General features: G+C 43.1%; 1 protein-coding gene across 1 annotated transcript in view; it reads right to left on the bottom strand.

Annotated features, from left to right (window-relative positions):
- KLHL29 (kelch like family member 29) overlaps positions 1 to 23,083 on the bottom strand; it is a 335,222-nt gene that overhangs the window by 43,575 nt on the left and 268,564 nt on the right. The window contains exons 6-7 of the mRNA XM_082481556.1: positions 13,575 to 13,774; positions 6,937 to 7,196 (exon numbers count right to left, since the gene is read on the bottom strand). Coding sequence (XP_082337682.1) covers positions 6,937 to 7,196; positions 13,575 to 13,774 — 460 coding nt within the window. The remainder of the gene's footprint in view (positions 1 to 6,936; positions 7,197 to 13,574; positions 13,775 to 23,083) is intronic.

Genomic DNA, 23,083 nt, shown 5'->3' with positions numbered 1-23,083 from the left:
CAGGGAACTGGCTGGTCTGGGGAAGCCAAAGCTGTTGGTGCACTGCTGTGCCGTTCTCAGAAATATGCCTTTTTTGGGCTAGATTTTCATGGTGCGGCCCTGCTATTTGGTAATGAGGGTACTTACTTCGATACCTCTAACTCCAGGTTATTACAAAGACATGCTGTGTTTCCAATAACCTCCTGCACATTCCTACACCCAAAGTCACATCCAAGCCCAACCTAAGCTCTTGGTATTTATTAATTACCCGTATTGACTTCTTGGAATTGCAATGGTGCCTTCAGATTAAACCAGAAGGCTTGGTGGCACGTCAGCCCACAGCCTCATAATATCATGAGATAAACACGTGGCAGAAAATCTGGTTGACAGGCGCAGGGTTCAGCCCGTGGCTTGGTGGCACGATGCCACATGCATAAATCTCATCCCTAGCAAGACGGAAAGAGCAGCCCCTCTGTCTTCCTGAAATAAGGTGACATCTTTATGGCAGCACAGCTGACTAAACACCGTAATGTCATCAACGCCGCATAAAGCGAACTGCTGTCCTCTTCTCCGAACTGTTTGCAAAGCAGCACACGGGTAGGTATTTCTAGCAGTAATATGATGAGAGAGTTTTTTAAATGCGCAGGAAGATAAATCATTGATCCATCCTACTTGGAATGTACCTGATACTGAGGCTTAAAACCCTCCATTCTTACCATGCAATTGCTATCTTGCTGACTAAACTCCATCAAATAAACCACCTGAATTCCCCCCAAAGTTACTACAGAGGTGAGTGGCATTTCTTTTGTTTATGGGCAGTCACCTATTCTAACAGCAGTACACACACAGATGCACCACAAAAACACGTTGCCAACAACAAAACAGACGAACCTTTTAAGATGCTTCACAAAACCAAGTAAACTCCTGATACATCCATCCCTACGACACACTGAGGCATGAATCCGTGCGCAATAATTCTGCAAAATGCTTCTTGCCTACAGTGTAAAATGACTTTTTTTCTGGAAGTCCATCCTGAGTGCCAGGGCCACGTGCAGCCAAAGGCAATGCGAGTCAGCACGTGCGAGGAGCTGCTTGCACACCTGTGTCTTTGTAAGGCCATTGCTTCAGCAACAGCAGGGAAATACTTTGCAAAAAATAGGAAATATATTGGAAAAGTCATAGATTAAGAGACTGAGAGGGCTGGGAGACAAGGGAGCTCCTCAAACCAATTTAAACTTCTGAGAAATAATTCAGCAGATTTTCAGTCAAGGGTATCCCTTTAAAAAAACTCAGAAGTTTAGTACGAGGGGAGTTTAAGGAACTGCTAATGTCACCTGCATCCTCTTTTTTTTTTTTTTATTTAGTGCAGTTTCTTCCTCCAATATACAGCTAAGTGCAAGTTCCTGAACTGATTCTGTTCCCACTGCCGCCTTTTCTTTTCCCTCTCTAAGTCTGTACAGGCTCCGAGTGTGTCTGCAAAAGCCTCATTTAAATCTGGGCTCTTTGAGCAGCCCTTCCCTGGGAAATCACAGGGGTTGCCGCTCATCCCTTGTGTTTTTCGCTTTCAGAGAAATTGGAGCTTCTTGCACTTTCGTTATGGCCTCTTTTTGAATTTGTCTGCTCTTCCCACAAATGGTTTTCAAAGCATCAGGGTAGTCTGGGCTTTTCAAAGAAGCCTAATTGAACCATAATGGAGTGGTAGGGCCTAATTCACTTCGGCTCCCTTGGAAGTTTCATCCCAACACTCCTTTCCTGAAGCTTGATGCATATTGATTGATCAATTAATTTCCTATTATGATGAACTCAAGTAATTTGTACATGCTGGTATTGGGTAACAGCTTCTGAATATATCATTACCTCCTTGTCACCACAGAGCAGAGCTGGAATTGTGCTTCTTGGAGCGATCTGTTCTTCTGCATAACTTTGGAGGCTCTTTACAATGTTCCTGAGAAATTATGCTACCACCTCAATGGCCTAACTGCAGACCACGGATCTTCCATCTGCTCTCTTATGGTTACCAACCCCTTCTCTTCTGTAGAATCTTGCCTCCGAACTGCCATTCTCTGTCACTGCCAAAAGATAGCTCATGGGCATTTGTAGCATTTTGGACATAAATCCTCTTCTCCTTCTCTCCATCACCTTTCCCTACCCTCACTGACAGATATAGGGCTTTCGGGTGTGCTTTGTGTTTGCTTAGGCTAATTTGCCAAGTCTCAAATTCATCCCAGTGGTCCTTACTGTTGTTACACCCCTTGTATCCTTCCAGGCAACTCCTCTCCTTGGGGCTTCAAACACTTGTAGACGTTTATCCCTCTTCAGCTGTCATTAGGCCAAGTCATGCATATTCATATCTTTTAATCTTTTTTTTCCTCACATCAGTTCCTTCAGTCTTTTAATCATTTGTGTTTCTCTTCTCTAAATTACCTCCAATTTGTCTACGCATCCCTGGTTCTCAGGCACCATGAAGATGCTGTTTAGACAAACCTGCCTCTGAGAACACAAGTTCATAGAAGGCTTGTTAATGCCTTTTGTGGTGGAGACATTTCATTTTGGTGCTGGACACCATGACTTTAAACAGGGTTTAAAAAAGAGAGCACACGATTATATCCTTGCAGAGTGCAACCAAAGGTGAGTGCCGTTCAGCCGAGCTTCTCGCCTGTCCCTCATCGCTGCAGTACCTGCCTCTCTTCCAGCACTATTCTGGGCAACTTGTTGAAATGTTTGTCCTCTCCTCACTTCTTGTCCCTCCTCAGGGAGAGAGGGAAGCTTCATGCAACTGGATGTCTTGTTTTCCCAGGCTTTCTGTTATTAATAAACATGTCACTATGTTTTTTATATCAGAGTAAACAGATACAACTTTGGACTTGGAGCAGAAAGTGGGAAAGTTTCCAATGAGCTTTGGTACATCTGTGCTCTGGGCAGGCAGCAAATCACTGCACATCCAGCACCTTCGCATCTTCCCCATCCTGTGCTGATGCTGGGCATGACTGCAGCTCTGCGCAGCTCCAGCAGTCGTTAGTACCAGCGGAAAACATGGCTTGTTACCCACCGGATCCTCCCAACAGCCCACGCGGGAGGCACCACTTCCCTCCAGCTTATAATTTAAGAAATAGGGGCAGAAAGGTGAAACAACCTGCCCAAGGCCAGGCAGACAGCTGTTGGCTGAGCTCCGGTGAAGACTGATTAGGGCCTGGCAGAAATCTTTGCCCATTCGGATGGCTCAGACCATCCTGGTTTCCAGACAGTAAAGTCTCCATTATACAATATATTTCTTGCATGAGTTCGCCGAAGTTGTAATAAGCTTATCAACAGGATAACTGTTAGGATAAACCCTACAATCTTGTCCATCAGTCAGGAAGAGAAATAAATAGAAAAAACAGTAAATTCAGCTTTTCCAGATGTGTCAGTTGGCTGCAGGCTTCCCAGTCAATGACAAGCAATCAAGAGGACTCCCACAGCGAGCGCTCTGCGTCCGCTGGTACAGGAAATTACCTACCTAGTCCGGACTTCACATCACAGGTTGCTTCTTTTGGTTAGACCAATTTTACGTGACTGCACTACCAGCAGCACTAAAATAGCTCCATAAACATTACCATATGAGCCGGGGCGCTGCTCCAACGCACTGGATACAGTTATTTACCAAATCCTAGCTTAACACTTATGTCATTATCTGAACTGCCTTTCTGTCTTACGTAGATGGATCAGTAACCTTTAACACACTGTTATTCCCTTTTTGTAACAAGGCTTGGATGCGTTTTTTTTTTTTTTTTGCAATGCCACAGAGCACTTTTATAAGCTCCGTAAGACTTTGTATGAGCACAATTTGGAAAATTAAAAGTCAGCTGGAGCACAGCTTTTCAGCTTGCCTTGCAAGCAAAACCTGGTTCCTTCCCTGTCACTGCCCTCCAGCCTGGTGGGGAAAGAATTAACAAAAGCAGAAACAATTAGATACCCGAAGAAGAGCTTTTAGAAAGGCAGAGAAAAACACGAAGATAGCAAACTCAACACCATTCCAGGAGAACGAGAGGCTCAGATGAAAATCTGCTACCCAGAGGCTCTCAGAAAGGGATCTGGGCAGGAGGGGAGGCAGTGATGGATAAGTTGCCATAAGAGCACAGCACAAGGAGCTGCGGTGTGGGGAACACAAGCAGTGAGATTTACTGTGCCCAGGCATAAGCTTGCACTCCAGAGTGACACAAAGCCATTAAAGCACAAGGAGTTTTGGAGGGCTGCAGGTGCCCTGGGGGCAGAGGGTGCTGATTTAGAGAGAAGGCTCCTCCAAGCTCCTCTGCGGGGACGTCTCTGCTGAGCGAGCCCCTGCCAGGCTTGGCCAGCGAAGATGGACATGCAGGTGAGAAGAAGAGCGCAGACCTTTCCCTGTTTGTGCAAGACACCCACCTTTAGGAGAATCACCAATTCAGTGCTTGGAAGAAGCTGCCAAAGAGGCATTTTAATCACCTGCTGTTGGAGCTATTGAAAATAAAAACGTGATGACACAGCCTGGCCTGTCACGTGAAGGGAGATGGGGAGGGAGGAGAGGGAGATGGGAAGAAAGTGCGGGCCCTGGAAATCCAGGACCTGAAATATTTAACTGCCAGGATTGCTTTTGGGAGAGAGAAATAAAGCCAGACCAGTCACCTGATCAGTGCGGTAGAGGAGGAGTGATGTCTTGGGGCTGTTGCAATTCATGGCTAAAACGTCTCCAGCCACTCTCCCAACAGATCCCACCAGCTGTGTGCAGAAGCAACAATCCTGTTGCTGCACTGGTGTTCTCCATGTTCTGGTTGCCCACCCCAAAGAGTCCAAAGAGAGCTGAGTGACTCCATCTCACCAAACTGTCAAAATATCCATGCACAGCTCCTGCAAGAATGTCCCCTGCAAGAATGTCCACCCCATATTTGCTATTGCCTATTGCCATGGTTGCCCAGTTCTGCAAAGCTCTGAGCAGCCTGTGCATCTCATGGGAGCTTGGGCACTTCCCAGCACGGTGGGCTTTGCCGCACACCAAGCACAAATTTTCACTCATCATCTTTATCAGAAATAAGATTATTTAGGTCTATCTTCCTTCCTATCCACCATCAGAGCTATTTGTTCCACGGGTTCTGAAAATGCAGAAGTCATTATTGTAAAGATAGTACTTTTCATGGTATGAATTCCTACTTCTAGAAAATAAGTACCTATTTAACTAAGAGCTTTATAATAGATCAAGCAGTGCACAGAGTACAAAAAAAAAGTGAGAGCTACGATCCAAAGAAACCAGTTTAGTGGTAAGTTTGGGCATGAACATAGTTATCTGCTTGGTATCTTTAATGTTAATTTATTCAAGACCCTCATCTCTGGATAAACACAAATTAAAAATTAAAAGCACTTGTAAAGTAATGCATGAAACCAAAGCACCACAGAGAAATTTGGAGAAGCAAATAAAGCTGCCACCGTAAACTACAAAGGCACTGCAGAAGCAGGGCAGAGGGGAAGGCAACCTGGAAATTAAAAAAAAAAACCCAAACAGAAAACCAACCCATCCGCAACAGGAAAGGAAGAGAGAGGAGATGACGGTGGTGGCAGCAGTGAGAGGGGGGCAAGAAAAAACACTGCTTAAGATATAAGTTCCTAACATCCCCACAGTAGGGCACAGAAGGAAGTATTTAAACCAGCAATTTTGAAAATGTAACCTGGACCGCCTGGTGAGTGACACCTTCTGTTTGCACCAGGCAAACAGGTTTCTGCCGCAGGGCTCCCGCGCTCCGGCCCCTGGGAATAATCCCCAAGGATACGTTAGATTCAGGGCTCAGAGCTGCACAGAGCTGACTGCTGTCGTCAAACTTTAGGCAAGGAGTGAAACACTCTGTGAAACAGTGTTTTTCAAGGCCAGTGAGAGCCAAAGAGGGGCCAATTTCCATAAATCAATGATATCGTGTAAATGTTTCAGGCAATAATAGTATTGGGCCATACTAAATGGCATCTGTGGCATGTGCAGGAGGTGGTCAGAGAGAGTGGCAGGTCCCCAGCACAGGATCACCCTGCTGAGTGTTGACTTGACCCCGGTGTGATTTTGTGATTTGAGACAGCATCAAAAACGTGTGGCAAAGTCTTTCCTTGAGTCCCTGTGACCAGGGATCAACAGAAATTGGCCTTGCCAGGGTAGGCCAGAAACTTTAGCCTCCAAAGGAGGGGAGAGGGTGAAAACAACCTTCTCCTTTTGGGGGCTGTGGGGAGAACTGGCTTCCAAACTGAGGTTCAGACCACCACAATTCACTACCCACAACAGCTGACTTGCAAGAGCCGCACTGAAGACAAGCGGCAGGTTTTTAAATACCACCAGGGAAGTCACCTGGTCCCAAGGACAATCATCAGCCTCCAAACAGTCATTGCTTCTAGCTTTTATCTGGAGACAGCGCTGGGCACAGTAATACACTCAGTTTTTTAAGTCAAGAGCAGACTGCACAGCTCAGATGGTTGAGGAAAGGCTAACTTTAATAAATAGATAATACCCAAGGGGTTATCTAAGCAGCCAATAAAGATACAGAATCTTTATTTTTTATGTACTGAAGTTATACTCATTCAGTATGTGGCATCAAAAGAAATACAGATTTTCTGACAGATGTTTATTTCCCACTGTTACTAAAATGTATCCCCTTCTTAAAGCAGCATCTCACACAAGTCTAATCCTTCCTGATTTATCCCTGACCGAGCCCGCAGCCAACAACTCGAGGCCCTAGCTCTGTACCATGCATGTCACAAACGAGATTTTGATTCTAAATGATCAGATATGGGGATCAGATCTTGAAATTACACACATTTTGTGCATAGCCTGCATTGCCTTTCTCTTTATTTATCTGAACTGCCCATCCCGTCTCCTACACACCCTCATGTTTAAAATTGCATGGGGATGGTTTCTATTTTAAAAGAGGCATTCATGGGAATGGAGTTGAGTGAGGCTGCTGAGATTATTTTTACCTGAGCTCTGATTGCAGCGTCCTTCTTAATCCACTTTATCACCGTTTCATACACCAGCTCCTCTGCTTTGGTGTTCAGGCTGTCATTGGACATGTAGGAAATGAAGTCGTCTTTTGAGATATTAAGGATCTCTTCTTGGTTTGCCACCTCTGGGAAAATCTGCAAGGCGTATGCTTTGGCCATGTTGTATAGTTCAGTGCACTGCATGGCTTCAGCCATGGCTAATATTCCTAAGCAGTTGCTAGCAGTCAGCTGCTTTTCTAAAAGAAGGGGAAAAAAAAAAAAAAGTAAGAATTATTAAAAGCAAGATTCACATTTTTACTGAGATCATGAAAAAAATAAGTGCCACTGACAAACCTCCAACCCTAATTAATTTCAGGGACTTAATTAGGAGCAGCACCCTGCGTTACTTTAGGACTGGGGCTTAAAGTACAAAATCAAAGCCTGCCTAACAACTGAGCTGGGGATGGGGAGAGAAATACATATTCCGAGTTTGCTTTTCGTGTAAGCCTTCACAAGGCACTGGGGAAACCTACTGACATAATAGTATCTGGGGCTTCCCAAGGGACGGGAACCCAGCCAAGAGACTGCTGCTATTTCTACTGCCTACAATGTTGCTTTAAGAAACAGCAAAGATGTAAACACCAGTGCAGACACTTAAGAATAAATGCAAACAGCACTGAGGACATTTCTGAGGATGCTGCAGTCGCTTTATGATAATTTTTGCTCTGTTCAGCTACTAAGCTACTTCAAATAAAAAAAAAAATCCTCCCCCCTCTTTTTTTTTTTCAAAGGAGCTTCGTTGCTGCTGAACGTGATGACATCCCTTATGCAAAACACAGATTATACTAACGCCTTCTGTTAAATGTTGTGTAGTGGGTTTCAAAGAAAATCACGCACAGAGGAGACAGCATTATCTCCTACCCGGCAAACAGAAGTAATGGCACAGTGTGTAGCTCTGCGTTAAAAGTGTGCTACATCATACATTTGACTGTACTTTTTTCCTTTTCAGCTATTCTGAAGAAAAACCCACCAATTTCAGACATTTATAAGAGGAACTCTCAGATTCTTCTCAGCTTTTGTTAACCAAGCCACTACTAATAGGCAGAATATATTCTTTTAAGATATAGGACCAAGAAAAAAAATGAGAGAGAGACAGACTGCAATAGATCACAAAAGCATCGGTACCAGTGGCAGGCTCCTGCGCTGTCAGAGGAGAAGTAGATCACATTTGGGCAGTGTCATATCCTACTGCATTATTTCAGAGCACTGGACAGGAATGTGGGAGAGCCCCACATCTCTTCAACAAAACTTCCATCAGACTGCTTCTGCTGGAAATGCTTGGGGATTTTTCCCTACCCCCTGCTTCTGCCTTCATCAGATTTAAAACCTGCACACCATCTATACATGGCTTTTATTAAAATGGGATTACAACCTACTTATTTTGTTTTCTAACCTGGCATGAGATTAGGAATTTTGTGTCTTTGTTCCCCCCGCCTCCCCCCAACTCTTCTTATTTTCTTTTACACATCCAGCGTCTTGAATCTAGGTTATCTCATTTTGCATCAGTTGATTGTACTGACTCCAAGGAGCACATTTCCTCCAGCAGACTGGAGCAGCGGCACTGTTTGCTGTCAGTAGATTTTGTCACTCAAAGACTGCCCAGAGACAGGCTGCAAACTGATAGCTATGAAGCACAACGCTCCCAAAGTTTCTTCTTTTCCAAAGAAAAAGAACCAAAACCCCCTTCCAGGTTCCTTGGTTCTGTCTGTTGGCGCAGTTTCATGTATACATACGGCTGGGGGCAAAATAATCATCTAACAGAGCCCAAAACTCTCATCATCACTTGGCAAACTCTCAAGTCAAAGACAAATCGGACACCGCTCCAACTTATCCTCATAGGGTTTATAATAAAGGTAATAATCAAGTTTGACTCATTAAGCAGCTGTTTACTAGCACACGATGGAACAGACTTGCAAGAATGAGTCTTCGCTCTCAAAGGACTCGGTCTGTCTCTGTCTGGAGGAATTCCCATACCACCCCCTGCTGAGCCTGTGGCGTGGGGCAGAAAAAGCACTGGTTACAACTGGTTTCTTCTGATCTGGACAGGTTTTTCTACCTCTAACAAAGCTGGGCGACTGATGCAGCCTGGAACACTGGTGTCCAAGCAGTTCCACCTTGTCCCTTTGAGCTTTACTCCTTTCCCTTCCCGAGAAACAGCTCGGTGGCAGACCCAAATGACACCACCCTGCCTGCCCCAGCAAGGACTGTGCGGCCATTTAGAGGGGGGTCCCAGGGAGACGCAGACTGGGGTACGTTCGGGAGGCTGGAAACACACTTCTTTGCGCTTCATCACTTTTGATGTGATGAGCACCACAGCGATGTCTTTTTACGACGAGGGCTGGCATGTGAACTAAAGCGATTCATTGCAGGAGAGCAAGAGAGGGGTTGGGGCACCAACTATAAGAGGTACGGAAAATCTCTATCCTGTGAACAGAAGAAACACACCCTCCCTTTTTCACTTCTGACTCGAAATTTTGGGGCAAGATTGATCTCTCTTGACTCCAGCATTGATCTCTCTTGACTCCAGCTGTTTATGGTGCAACTGAGCAATCACATTAGTATCCCTGTACACTCATAATCAAACAATTCCAAGAAGCAATGTGGTAATATTTTGGATTAATCTCATCACGTTTTGGATAATGACTTCAGGACGAGCAGAACCGTGCCTTACCAATGCCTGTTACTCTTCATTGACTATAAAGGGAGCCTACATGACTACTTAGATATAGACCTCTGCTATATAATATAGCCCATCACAAGTGACTGCAATCCGGGGGCACTTCTGGATGCCGACATGACAAAGACAGCTAAGGACCAGTTCTGCTCTATCTGCTCCCGAGTTGTTTTCCTTTGGATGCTGACATGTTTACAACAATTGCTGTTTTTGCCACAGTGACACTGGACTTGTAACAACACATTTTTGTGGAGTTTCACCTTGAGCCCATTCAGAACATGACTGCTGACTACTAAACTATTCCCGACGTTCAAGGACAGCTCATAACAGCCTTATGAGTGGACTTTAAGGATATCGGATGTAATTGAGTAGGTTCCCACTGTTCTGAGACAGTGCTGGGTAGCATATTTGTTTTTATGTATGTCACAATATTGCAGATCAGCAGCCGGTATTCTCCACTTGTGTTAGACGTGATTTTGGAGTGGGATCCTGTGCAAAGTCATCATGAGATAATCAGTCAGGCAGACTGCTAAGATTGCACTTCTGGGAGTGGAACGGCTTGAGATAAAGTCAGAGATAGACGGTATGTAGGAAGGATTACTCAGTGAAATTGCGGTAACGCTATGATGGAAGCTCAGTGGTTGATATAAGCCCCCTCTGTGTGCATTAAGTACTGTATTTTCACTTAGAGATGCTTTCTAGATGATGACTTGGCTGTCACTAAAATTAGCATAAATGTGCATTTCCTTATCATATTCTGTGTACATTCTGATGGGGATCTTATTCCTCAGGTATTCCTACTAGTGTCAAAATCATGTGAAGATGGGCAACAGGCGGAAGACTTCTGGACGCATTCATTGTCCAAAATAGTTCATTTTCCCTTTGAGAGTGTTCCTCATTTCTCCTATCTCCACATATGGTTGATGCTTCAGTTTCTCCAGTGCTGGGCAGCGTGGTTCTCCAGCTGGCTCAATATTCTCTACCTTGGATGAACAAAAACCTAGCCATCATACTCTCTCTTGAATTTATAAGGACCATAAAGGCCTCTTGTTCCCTCAGGTGGATATTCATGCAGGTCTCATCACTGGTCCATCGTTCAGTTTTTCTCTTAGCACCTCATACTCTTTGCAAACTTTGTCTTTGTGCCCTTTGCCCAGGAGACTAAGAAAATTCAGAGCTTCTGCTCTTTCCTATTCTGTTCCACGAATCTGTCAGGTCCCACCAACTTCTTTAGACTTAAGGAAGAACGCTTTTATTTTATCAGCAGCAGACTGAAGTACAAGTTCAGAATTTGTTCACTCCTTTGATGGGGGTCCCTACATCACGGACCCAAACCCTGATACTGATGAATCTCCTGAAATCCAATTTGAGCCATGACTGTGATGATAGCATAAAACAAATATGAAAAAAAAAAGAAAAAGAAAAAGAAAAAGAAAAAAACCTCAAGTATTCAGCCATATGGATGGAGTAAATACCTATGATGTCCTGACCGGTTTGCAAACATTTGCCCAGTTATCATATGGTGCCTGCATGAACTTGTCAGCATCGTTGCATCAGTCGGCACAAAACTGTTGTCATTTCTCATGGTCTAGACAAAAGCAGAGGAGACAGCGTGTGGGGGAGAGAGAGAACGTGGCTATAATTAGCCCAGTGAAGCTGGTTAAGAAAACTCCCGTTGAAGTGAAACAATATTCCTGACACATTTGCAGCATGTTTCCACCAGAAAGTGGAAGTAGATTTGGGGGGCCTCTGCCCAATGCTGCCGAGAGGCCCAGGACAGAGACACAAGAGCCACCTGGACATCAAACAGTTAGGACCCTGCCGGAGCTTCATGGCTGAAAAAGGATGACCTGAATTTCCGCTGAGATGGCTGTGCTACGCTGAATAGACCTATCAATTTTGGGCTTTTACTTCTTTGGGCCTCTTTGGACTTCCCTCCACTTCTCTCACTATTTAGATGTGGTCACTGATGGGAAAGAATTGCTGTTTATACTGGTGAATCCTCCAGAAAACCTGGAAAACTCCCCGATTTTTACCATATTTTTGCTTTGTGGGGAGCAGAGGTGGCTGAGATGAAAAAAAAAACACAGCCACAGGGAAGAAAAAATGCCTTTCCCTAAACCTTTTAGATGGCAAATGCTCTACTATCTCTGCAGAGCAATCCAGTCACAGCTATAAATAAAAATAAGCAATTACACTCCATGAATTCTCCAAATGAGAATACAAAATTCCAGCGACTCCCCATACATCACTGAACTTATAACCAACTCTACGATTTCATACCATAACATGGTTCACTGAATTCAAATATTAACTATTGGAAAAGAGAAATCTCACATTGATTTAGTGAAATAAATGTATTTTGGTTTTGTGGCTGTATCTTTAGAGATAGCGCAACTTAAACGTATCTGTTCCTGGAAAGGCTGTAAGATCTAATCACTTCAGAAGGTGATGAAGGGAAGCTGGGGGAAAGCAATGCCAGAGCCAGAGCCCTCACTCAAGCTGCACAGCCAACACGGTGGGATTGCAAAGCAGAGATTTCACTTCCCCATTACCCACTCACTTAAGAACAGACTTTTTAAACAAGGCGTATATAAAAAGCTGAAAAGAAGAGAAGAATACAATGCCACAGACTCTTTACTGACGCCTTTATTGTACCAGCCTAGTCACACCATTCATCTTGCCACCAGGTCAGCTTAGCAGTGAAAATTAACACAGCAGTAACCTGGAATCACTTGAGTTTGGTTTGTTTTTTTTTTTTTTTTTTCAATGAGTGCAACATTTTCTAAACTCTCATCTTCCACACTCTGCAATTCTCAATGTCAATTTTAAATGAGAACTGCCCGAGAAGAACCTATAGTTCATGTGGGTTGAAGATACATTTGGGGTCCAGAGTGAAGGACATTGTCCATACCAAGTAGAGGGAGCCTGAATAGAAATCAGATATCTAAAAAAGTTATTTGGAACTTGTGCATGGGAAGTAAGTCATATGAGATCAAGCTCACACTTTGTGTATTAATAAATTCATATTTATAATTTGTAAATTATTACTGTCTCATTAACTGATATTATAGCCATGTTAGTGAAGTGGCATGTGATACAGGCAGGAATTTGAACCAACGTGTTTCATGTGAGCTCCAGTTCTGGCTCCTCTTCTGCCGTGACAGAAACGGGGCTGGATGGTTCCAGTTCAGACCAGTAAAGCTTCGTTAACTGAGCTGGTCACCTTGGACTGTTTTGAAACGGTCTATATTGGAAAATATACAGAAAGTGGAAGGAGCAGGATGACATGGTGCTCCAGACAAGAACGGGCTTCTCACGTGGCCAAGAGAGGATGGTCAGAGGCACTGGTGATGACGTTGATCTGAACACCCTCGGTGGGGCAAATGCCCCCCCATGCACACAGGGCACACCAGTTGCCAAGGACACGTGAAAGATTTTCTCGCGGATGCAAGAAAATTGCAGATCCTGACTCCTCTGTGGGAGTCTCCCACTAACTCTTTCAGTGCTTGACCAAGCTGGCCTGGTGTAGCACCCAACATTTGCTGCCACAGCTATAAGCAACCTGAGCGTTACAGCCTGGTATCTCTGTCGTGATCAGCCTCTGGGAAACAAAATATCATCACGATACCAAGTATGAACCAAGATTCAAGAAAAAAATGTACCCAAGATGTGAACACAGTTGCCACTCAAACAACAGGCTACACTTCTCCAGCACATTTGCCACTGGCCACCATGTCAGCATTTTAAATTCAAATCTCAACCCAAATAAATATTGGGGGTTTTTATTTTATTTTATTTAATCTTGGGTTTCCTAATGATCTTTTAAGAGTTGTTAGAAGGAAGGCTTACAAACCTTAAAATGAGATTTTAAAACCGCACTAGATGGAGTGATTCTTACCTAGAAACGAAACGCAGACTTTACAGAAAGTGTGAAACTGGAACTTGCTGGCAGCTTCCAGTAGGGTTTTTGCATTGGCTGAATCTATGATCAAAGAACCTGTATAAACAAACTCCAGGAGTAATTCCAGGACATCCGCGGTGAGGTTGGACATGGCCAATTCCAGCTTCTCCCCACTTCTGCTACTGTCTCGTGGTGACCTGGTAACAGCAGACAATTAAATTACGGACATTACACCATCCCCATTTTGTTGGCATTTATTGATTAGTGAGGGCTAGAAAATCGCTTTGCACCTCATTATATTTCTCCATTATTTTTGTTTACGGAACTGAAGAGTATGAATTTTAAAATAACTGAACTTAAAAACTTTAACTGGATCTGAAAGAGAAGAGTCTTAAAGCAAGTCTTACGAAAAATCTGTTTATTGCTACTCTGCATTTTCATGCAAAAACAGTTGCAAAAGAAAAGGAAAAGAAAGGAAAGAAAGAAAGAAAAATGAATGAGCCAACATTAATGAAAATGAGGAACAGGATTAGCTTTCAAAGGGAAACAATACATTTTAACATCTTGGTTAACATCTCATCTTCTGTGCATAATATAACTGTTACGGAAAAAACGCTCTCCAATTTCAAGAGAAAAGGTCATCTAGTTTTTCAGGAATACAGCACTGGAATAATTTTAAATGTCATGTGCATTTAAGGATACATTTAAAGACCTTTTCATAAAAAATAACAATAATAATTATTAATTTCTGTTTGGTTTGAACTTCTCAGTATGTTATATTAAAGTATAGATATGATACACATATACAGACGGTCATATAAAAATATACATATACGCTTATTCTGAAAATCTATTGTTCCCTTTTAGGCACTAAAAAAAGGAAGCCCTTCATGGCAATTGCTTTGAAAACTGAATACAAGACAAGATAGACAGACAAAATGGTTAGAGCAAAGAAGGGAGAGGGGGGAAAACAACAACCAGCTCTGCCACAGGAAGCCAGCAGCCATCCTCTAGGAGTTTCATGACTGTGGCCTATGGTTTTTCCTGCATGAAGTGCTGAACAATTTGGGGATCAAAGTATCTCCTGCATTTGAAGTGTGGATTAGTGCTCGTGAAATTATTGGACAAAAAGAAAATTATACTGAATTAAAGTAAGGGCCCAGTTCTTAATGCATGGTTGGCTGATGTGTCTGCAACACTAAAGACAGGTTACACCTGAAAGACAAAAGTGATGATAAATTTGGTAACATCAAGGAGGGGAGGGGAGATCTGTTGGGAGTAAGAAAATAAACTCTTTTAATGGTTAGGACCATCCAGCACCTTCTCAAAGAAACATGAACTGCTAGTCACTGGACAGTCAACGTCTGCTCGCTCCAATTCTGCTGGAGTACTTGCAAAAGCCATTGCACGATTGACACAAAACCGGCATACGATGCTGCGTGACTGATACGGACTGGCCAAAGCACCACTATTCACAGGCAATACCAGCTTTAAGCATGAGCAAGAGCACTACCGACCTCCTGGATTCACAAAGCTGCCTAGAAAGGTGACGGTCAGACCTCTACTACCATAATGGAGGAAAAGTAAACAACATATGAGGTTCATTTTTCTTCCCTCATGACACCCCACCCCACTCACCCCAATAACCCCTAAAATCACCCGGGAAAATGCATAAAACCTGCAGTGGATGCTTTGTCACTGGTCTTCCATTGAGTAGCCCTGTTCAAGTCAAGGGCGCGGTTTTAATTTATACAAATCTTTGCAGTATCGAAGCTTTAAAGAGGTTTCATTTTTCTACTGAAAGTATTTAGACAGCGTTCATTACCACGATGGAGAAGCAGCTAGCAGCCCTTAATTTCATATGCTTCTCTAAGGTAGTGAACAAGGGTTACTCCCCGTCACAAAAGGAAACCGAGGCACAAGGAAACAAATAGCCTTGTCTATGATCACAGAGAAAGTCAGGGGCAAAGCAAGGAACTAAACTCCATTTTTTTATTCTAAATATTGGATTGTCCCTTTGCACGGGAATACAAGTGGGTCAGATCCTATTCCACCCGCAGACAGTTTAGAATACATATGGATCACGATACCTGTGGAACCCCTACAGGCACAGATGTGTACACTACCCCACATCTGTATGCTTTATCACACCATAATATTCTTTCTGAACTCTTGCATATGGATTCAATTTGGCACTCAGGGCAGAAAACCTCAGGTGTCAAAACAGAGGAGTTGCCACTTCCTAGATCCTCAAGAGGATTTCGCAGAACGTTATTTTGTTTTCTTTCGCACGCTCACATACCAATAACATCCCCCATATCTGATTTATCTCCAGTTGTGCACATATCCGGTGCTGCACCCTGGGCTATCAAAATGTCTCCTGGTACCCATGTAATTCTTGCTGAATTGTTTCCAGAAGCGGTTTGTACCTGACAGTGAGTTCATGTTCACGTGGGCTGGTTAATAAGAACATTGCCTAAAATTTAAGTGAGATTTGGAGGTACCCAGCAAGCGACAGAATCGGGCTCTTTGCACTGTGGGAAGCCTCACCATAAGCAATTATTTATTTAATGCCACTAATTGCGCTGAGCTGGCGACGGCTGCGGGAATGACTGCCCGTGATCCACCGGGAATCGCATGTTCTCACCCAGTGCAGAGACCAGGAGGCACAAAGGAAAGGATGATGTGACACCGATGTCAGCGTAGACACACACCCGTGTTAGCAACAACTGCAAGCTGCTATTTTTCAGAATAATTAAGTAATAATCTCTTTTACCTTGTAATGCACCAAGCAATAAACTGCTGCTGCAATTGATTAAATGCCAAAGAAAAGCTAAGGTGTTTGATCAATCACTAGAGCCACTTACGGCAAATATAATACAAAGCTACAGAGATTATTGATATAACACAATGAGCCAGAAATGGGAAAGAAAATGCCTATTCCTTCCTCTGCGAAGCCCTGAATGTGTTGTGCTGCTTTGCTTGTGCTTTCTAAGCAGTGAGCACTTCGGCTCCACATTTAGCTGGACCAAATTCCGAGCGCAGGCTTGGTTCAGCCTGCAAAGGGACATCACAGCTACCCCGGTTTCCATGCTGGGGATCTGGCTTGGTATGGGCTGGAGAATGGACGGGGAATTGGTTGGAGCAGGTCTTAATGGGTCAAAAATGAGCGTTCGAAGAAAACACTGGAAGAAAATAATGTGGGAAAACAGACTGATGTGACTGAAGTAAGAAATGCAGGGTTTCCATAAATTTCTTCTCCAAACTTATTTCCGTGAATCAGGCTGTGGCATCCCCTTCCAAGCCTGACTAAAGCTTTCCGCGTTCCTTGTTTTCACACATAGTAGAATATCAATATGCTCTGTGTGGTTACACTTCATGTATTTGGGACGGAGCATTCTCTCAGCTACTCTAGAGCAACTGCAAGGAAGTGGCAAAAGCTGTATTACAAGACTAGAATTTAGTCCTGTAAACGCGTACGCAGTGGACTGGGGAAAATCTGCACGAATGGATACAGCTGTGCCCCAAATAGCTCATCCTGCATCACATCAGGAGGAGTTTCGTCAGTGGCATTGGTAGATGCAAACATTTAAAAAAGTCTGCGCTCAGAAAAGCGCTGGCTTCTTGCTGTATGAGCTGTGAAAAGATACAGCTGTACCTGGTGTATTCACTCCCGTTCCCCCCCTGCTGGCACAAACACGGGGCATATTTGGGGGACGGAGAGCCTGCCTGCTTCGTGTTTCAGTCTCACTTCAAGTCAAGCAATGTACGCTTATCGTCCATGGACATCATTAAATGTGGCACATTCTGCTATTTGCCCTGCGAACTCTGAAGTTTAAACAGAATGATGTCATTTTATTGGCCTTGTAATCATTGCTCATATTATAAAGGTCACACATTTCACATTGTGGCAGAAAATCAATAGCTCTCCCAACAGCCTCTGGGGGAAAAAGTTTTGCTTCTGAAGAATAATATATAATAAACAATTTTAGTCCTTACTTTATCGTGCCTGTAATCTTGGAGAATAGCTACAGTAAAAATCTGGCAAAGGCTGATATATAAACTCATTAAAATTAGGAAGTGATTTAGAACAGGACTTGTAAAAGATTTATCTTGAGCTAAACAGCAAAGAGGTTTGTTTAGGTCTACATTTAAACAAGCTCCAAGAGCTATTTAACAGCTTAATTTTATGGCAGCTGTTGGGGAATTCTTTCAGAGTTACAAATCGTGTATTTCTCCAGCAAGGTGATAGACCTGAGCAACGCGCAAGCAGAACTGAACCCGCAGATAAGCAGGAAGCACAGATACACTCTGAATGGGTAAGGGGGGAGCTATTGAAAAATATTTCGTATTTTCTGGAATAATTAGGTCTAACAAAAGAAAGCCAAGGCCTTTGAACAGACTCTGGCTACTTATCCTTCAACTTAATTACTTAAACTAGAGAAGACAAAGGCACAGGGAACCTTTTAAAGCAAACGATGGCTCGACTACACTCTCAAATAACAAATCAAAATCGGTGTCTCTTTCTGTTAACTAATATATAGAAAAGAGCTAGAGCATTGAAATACTGCTAGCAGGAAGAATAACCCTAAAACCTCATCTGCAAGATTAGGAGTGGATCTGACAAAAGAAAAAGTAGAGAACTTTACATTTTTGGTATTCATTTGTCCTTGGAAATCATTTCCATACACGTAATACTCACAGACAAGAATCAGCACTAGTGGTTTCATGCTTAATAGCGATGCAAGGGAGTTTTCTGCATCTTGAGCTATAAATACACGTATATCTATGCATTTTCCCTGCATTATTCGTATCAACACGTTCACGTAACAGAACTTCTGTGTGATTCAGTTCAAAACATTTAATAGTGAGATGCCTTCATTTGCAAAGCCGCAGTTAGAGCCTGGCTAAAGTAGCTGTGTAAGTGAAACACTGCTAGCGCATCAATTTGTCAATTTGTGGACAATGCTACAGCCTCTAATTCAGGCTTCCCTCATGGTTTGGATACGCTGCCTTTAACCGGTTTGCAGCATTATTTTGACTGACTAATGGTTTGGCTACAGGCTCACTCAATTTTACATCAAATATGAAAAGCTACCTATACCCGGTACAGATGCCAGCCAACTCTCTGTTTACAAGCTATAGTCAGAAAGTCAAAACAAATTCTGGATGTTCAAAATGGAGCCATCTGCACGGAATAAACACGAAAAATGTGAAACATTTTATGTAAATGTACATTACTGCCTAGGAACAGTTGGTTCAGCTTCCTCCCAGGCTGCCTGGTTGGGAACAGGAGGACCGACAGAGTTTGTGACACCTATTTACATTCAAAGCCATATGACTCACTGTGCCGTAGGCTCAAAGGTATGACATATATTTAAGCTTTGCGCTCCAAAAGGGCACTGAAATAAATGATTATCTTTTTAAAATAAAGACAGGTTCAGAATTATCATTTGTGTGCTTTCCCTAGGCACGTGGGACTTGGTGTGTGTCTTTTTCTTTCTGCCTCTCCAAGGTCCATCACTTCTGCTTGTGAACCCGCTTCTCCCGACAGCAGACAACGGCTGCATAACACAGCCTCAATTTTGTTCATATCACACTCAGAATTTATTTTTAAGAAATAGGAAACAGACTGATCCTGGTAGCGTAATAAAAAAAAATATTTGGTATCTTCGACTATCTGTTTCTTAGAATCTCATAAAAGGCAGGAATTTGAACATCCTCCACTAAAAGCACATGTTTGAGCTAACGGGAGGCTACGGGACTGCCGGCATGCGGGCGGGAGCTCCAGCTCCACCCCGGCCGGAGGCATCCGAAGTCTGTATTTTGGGGCTGGTCCCTCCCTGCATGGACCAAAGCAGCGGCCTGTCCCACCGGCCAGCTCCCCGCTGGCCTCTTCACCCCACGCCTCCCCAGGATCGGCCCCATCAGCTCAACATGCTGATCTTGCTGGCTTGCTTTCACTGTTAGGAATGTAAATGTTTACCCTACGTTAATTGTGTTCCCCTTCCACTAGAGCAAAATATTTGCTACCAAGATAGACAGGGCAAAAAAAAAAAAATATATATAAATCAAATTAAGTTGCTTTGTTTTCTGGACAGTGTTTCGGTCTCCAGAAAACAGGAAATCCAAGATTTTTATGTAAGATGAAGCACTTAAATGAAGGGAAGCTACTTCTTTTTATCTCTGTCAAATTAGTTTGAGTACCAAAGAAAGGACTGCAGACTGGGATAGGCAGTGTCTCATGAGTCTTAAGAGTCTGTTAGCTATGTGCTCATTAAAAACTCCTGTTCAAGTCTACACAATTTAGACTGAACATCTTGTTTACTGTGGAACATAATCCTTAAAGCATTGAAACTCCAGGCAAAGAAGAGAGTACGATGCTGCTGCATCTTAACTGTCCACTATTTGACTTTTCATCATCTTCAGAGTTATTAACGGTTCAAAACCCACTTGTCTATTTATCTTGGGAGAAGCAACAAATTTCGTTATATTATGGCCAACCTTCAGCTATGAACAGAACAGGCACAGCACTCCACATGGAAAGTCATATTTCACACCGAAGAGCTTGATTTATCATAATTACACGCTCATGAGATATAAAAGCATAGATGCCCAAACATACCAACATACATTTCCACGACACACGCACCAAGATGCATGTGCTACTGTGGTAACAGGTTATTTACTGAGTTATTCAAGTTTATGCAGCTGCAAGGTAATCAATCATGTAAATGATGACAGTAAGGGACATTTATAGAGCAACATCATTGCAATATGTATGTCATAAGGCACTGAATGTTCTATTAAACAGGATTTTTAAAAAAATAAATTACACCCTAGCATTGCTTCTCCTTTGGAATTATTTTATCAGCTCAAAATGTATTAACTTGCAAATCTCTGCCTTCGTTATACTATCTTGTAGATAAATATTATCTTTGAGCCTCAGCCACTATCCATCTGTCTCATGAGAGAAGAAAACATATATTGTAATGGTGCTATTGTATGATTACGATAAAGAACTACTAAAATCACAAGATTAAATAAATTACATTGTTTAAACACGGGCTTGCAAATTTGTCATGAAAATTTACCTGACCAACAAATCCATTTGCTCACTTTTTACCAGGATGTTGATACAAATAACGTTCCTTGTTCCAGGCAAACAAAATTTGGCAAGACTAGTGTAACTTATTAGGGTCAAACGCTGCCAGTTTGCACCTGCTCTATCAGGAAAATCAGGAAAATTAATGGCTGTGAGCTCAGGCATGCACTAGCAGCTCCTGCTAATTCACCAGCACAGAAATGATCATTACGAACCAAGACGAGCAACGGGATTAACGGCAAATGCTTTTGTTCACAGAGAACACGGCCAGAATAAAATAAAACAAACAAAAGAGCCACATCTCCTATATACCCTTAATGCCATTCACGGAGGGAACACAATCTAATTGCTCGGTCAAGACTGTTTCTAAAGGCGCGGGAGCAGCGGCAGCCTGTAACGCTATAGTGTCGGAGATCACAGTCGGAGGCACAAATCTGCCTCCCTGCTGAGATTTAAGAAAGAAGATGCCGAGTTTGAAGATGCTGGTTTAAAGGACTAGCAAGTGAATGAAGAAGTGAATAGCGAGCGCCCTTGGAAGAACAGCATTCCATGACCTAGACTTTCGCTAAGGACTGAGAATAAACTGCATCTCACAAGGTGCTAGTGGAGAAGTTAAAAAAAAAAAACCAAACTGGGCCAACTTATTAACAGCGCGGGATCTAACTTGCTTGCAAATATTTCTGGCGGCCTAATTCAGCAAATATGTGGCAAAATAGCCTGGGGTGAGGGCAACTACTTGTTAAAGGTAAATAGAAGATGCAAGCAGGTTTCGGCGGATTATATGTGAAGGAAGATTAAAAATTAAATGACAGAATAAAAAAATTATTCTCATCATACTTAAAGCTCACCCCCTTAACCAACTCCTATCTGATTTGTTTTAATGATATTTATTACACCATCAAAAACCAGCTTAGCAGAGAGCTGGCATTATGCAGCTAATAAATCTGTTTCTCAGGAATGTGGTGAAATTTATACAAGTAATTATCTAAGTAAGTCTATCCAAGGCTTTCTCATCACTGCGATGTCTACAGGGAAAACAATAATAAAATAATGATAACCACAATTATTATTTATTACTACTACTACGATTATGGTAGTGCCCAAAGATCCCAATCAGCATTTCAGTAATTAGAATTAATTCTGTCAGGCACTGGTTCTTTCTCACTCAGCTACAGGGTGTTGCTAGTGCTCTTCTACAGTATACGCAAAGCCAGCCTGTCCTTTGGCATCGATGAAAGGTAATATATTGCATCACCTATGGCCACAGCATATGCGGGAAAGGGCAGGTAGCTCTCCTCACCCCCTCCATCCCTGCCCACACCACCCTGCAGAACTGCTTGGAGTATTTCAGTCAGCGGAGCTTAGTGCTACGCAAGCAAAAAATGGGGAGGTTGTTATCTGATATGATCATAACCTCGTCATATTAATTAAAATTCATTATCCCGATCCAGAAGTGGCTAATCCTTGATGATTTAAATGAAAGGAAGTGAACTGCTGATCCCTGGAGCTACCTGCGAGCACACCGGAGTCGGAGATTTGATTACCCTCGTTTTAGGGCAAGTCTGGCTTTTGGAAGCGGCCCCAAAATGACAGCTTTCGAGAACACGGCTCCAGTTTCTATGCTGCGGAAGTTTTTTTTTTTTTTTTTTTCGTTGTCTTTGATCCATTTAGCTTGAACTGCACCTCGTTAAATAACTGTTCCCTTTCACCCCTAAATTTCAACACAGGCAAGCCTAGACAGGGCTGTGAGATGTAAGTACACATAGGGAGGGCACCGGCACCGGCATCTTATGAGCGGTTGCATGACAGCTGCATGGCTTGCAGATGGGTCTAGCCAGAGCAAGAGAGGTGATTAGTCTGTCATTCCTTGAATAAGATTCGCAGGATTTGTAGTTGTGTCTAGAAATTATGTGAGCGAGAAGCCAAAACTACAGTAAATAGAGATGCTGTCAAGGAAGGAGGGGAGCGGGAGGTTAAGCCATTTTGCTTGGAGCCCCTGCGAGCTGCAGCCGTCACCAGGCAGAAGCTTCATTTCTGCGCTGCACCTTGAGGCTTGCAAAGGAGCCCTTCTCCTTGCCACGGTTTCTCTTCAGAGTAGGGCACAACGATGCGTCCCTCATTTCAGAGCCAGCGTCCAGCCCAAGCCACTCACCCCCTAATCCACGGCCACGCTCACCAGGCTGGAAACAGCCCGGCTGCGACCCCTGCTACGGGGTTTGTAGTGCTTCCTTAGCCTGGCAGCCCAGCGACACCACTGAAGATTTCTAAGCTGCAGTTCATTTATGTAGAATTTTTTTATTTTTTATTTTTTTTTTCACATTTTTGCTTGATGAAAACATGTTTTCCAAGGCCTGGCAGCTGCGGGATTTGAAGCCCAGCAGGCAGCTCCAATAGGCATAGG

This window comes from Vanellus vanellus (assembly GCF_965231255.1).
Source record: "Vanellus vanellus genome assembly, chromosome: 3".
Taxonomy (NCBI): domain Eukaryota; kingdom Metazoa; phylum Chordata; class Aves; order Charadriiformes; family Charadriidae; genus Vanellus; species Vanellus vanellus.
Note: the sequence above shows the minus strand (reverse complement) of the source record. Positions and strands in the feature narration are given on the sequence as shown.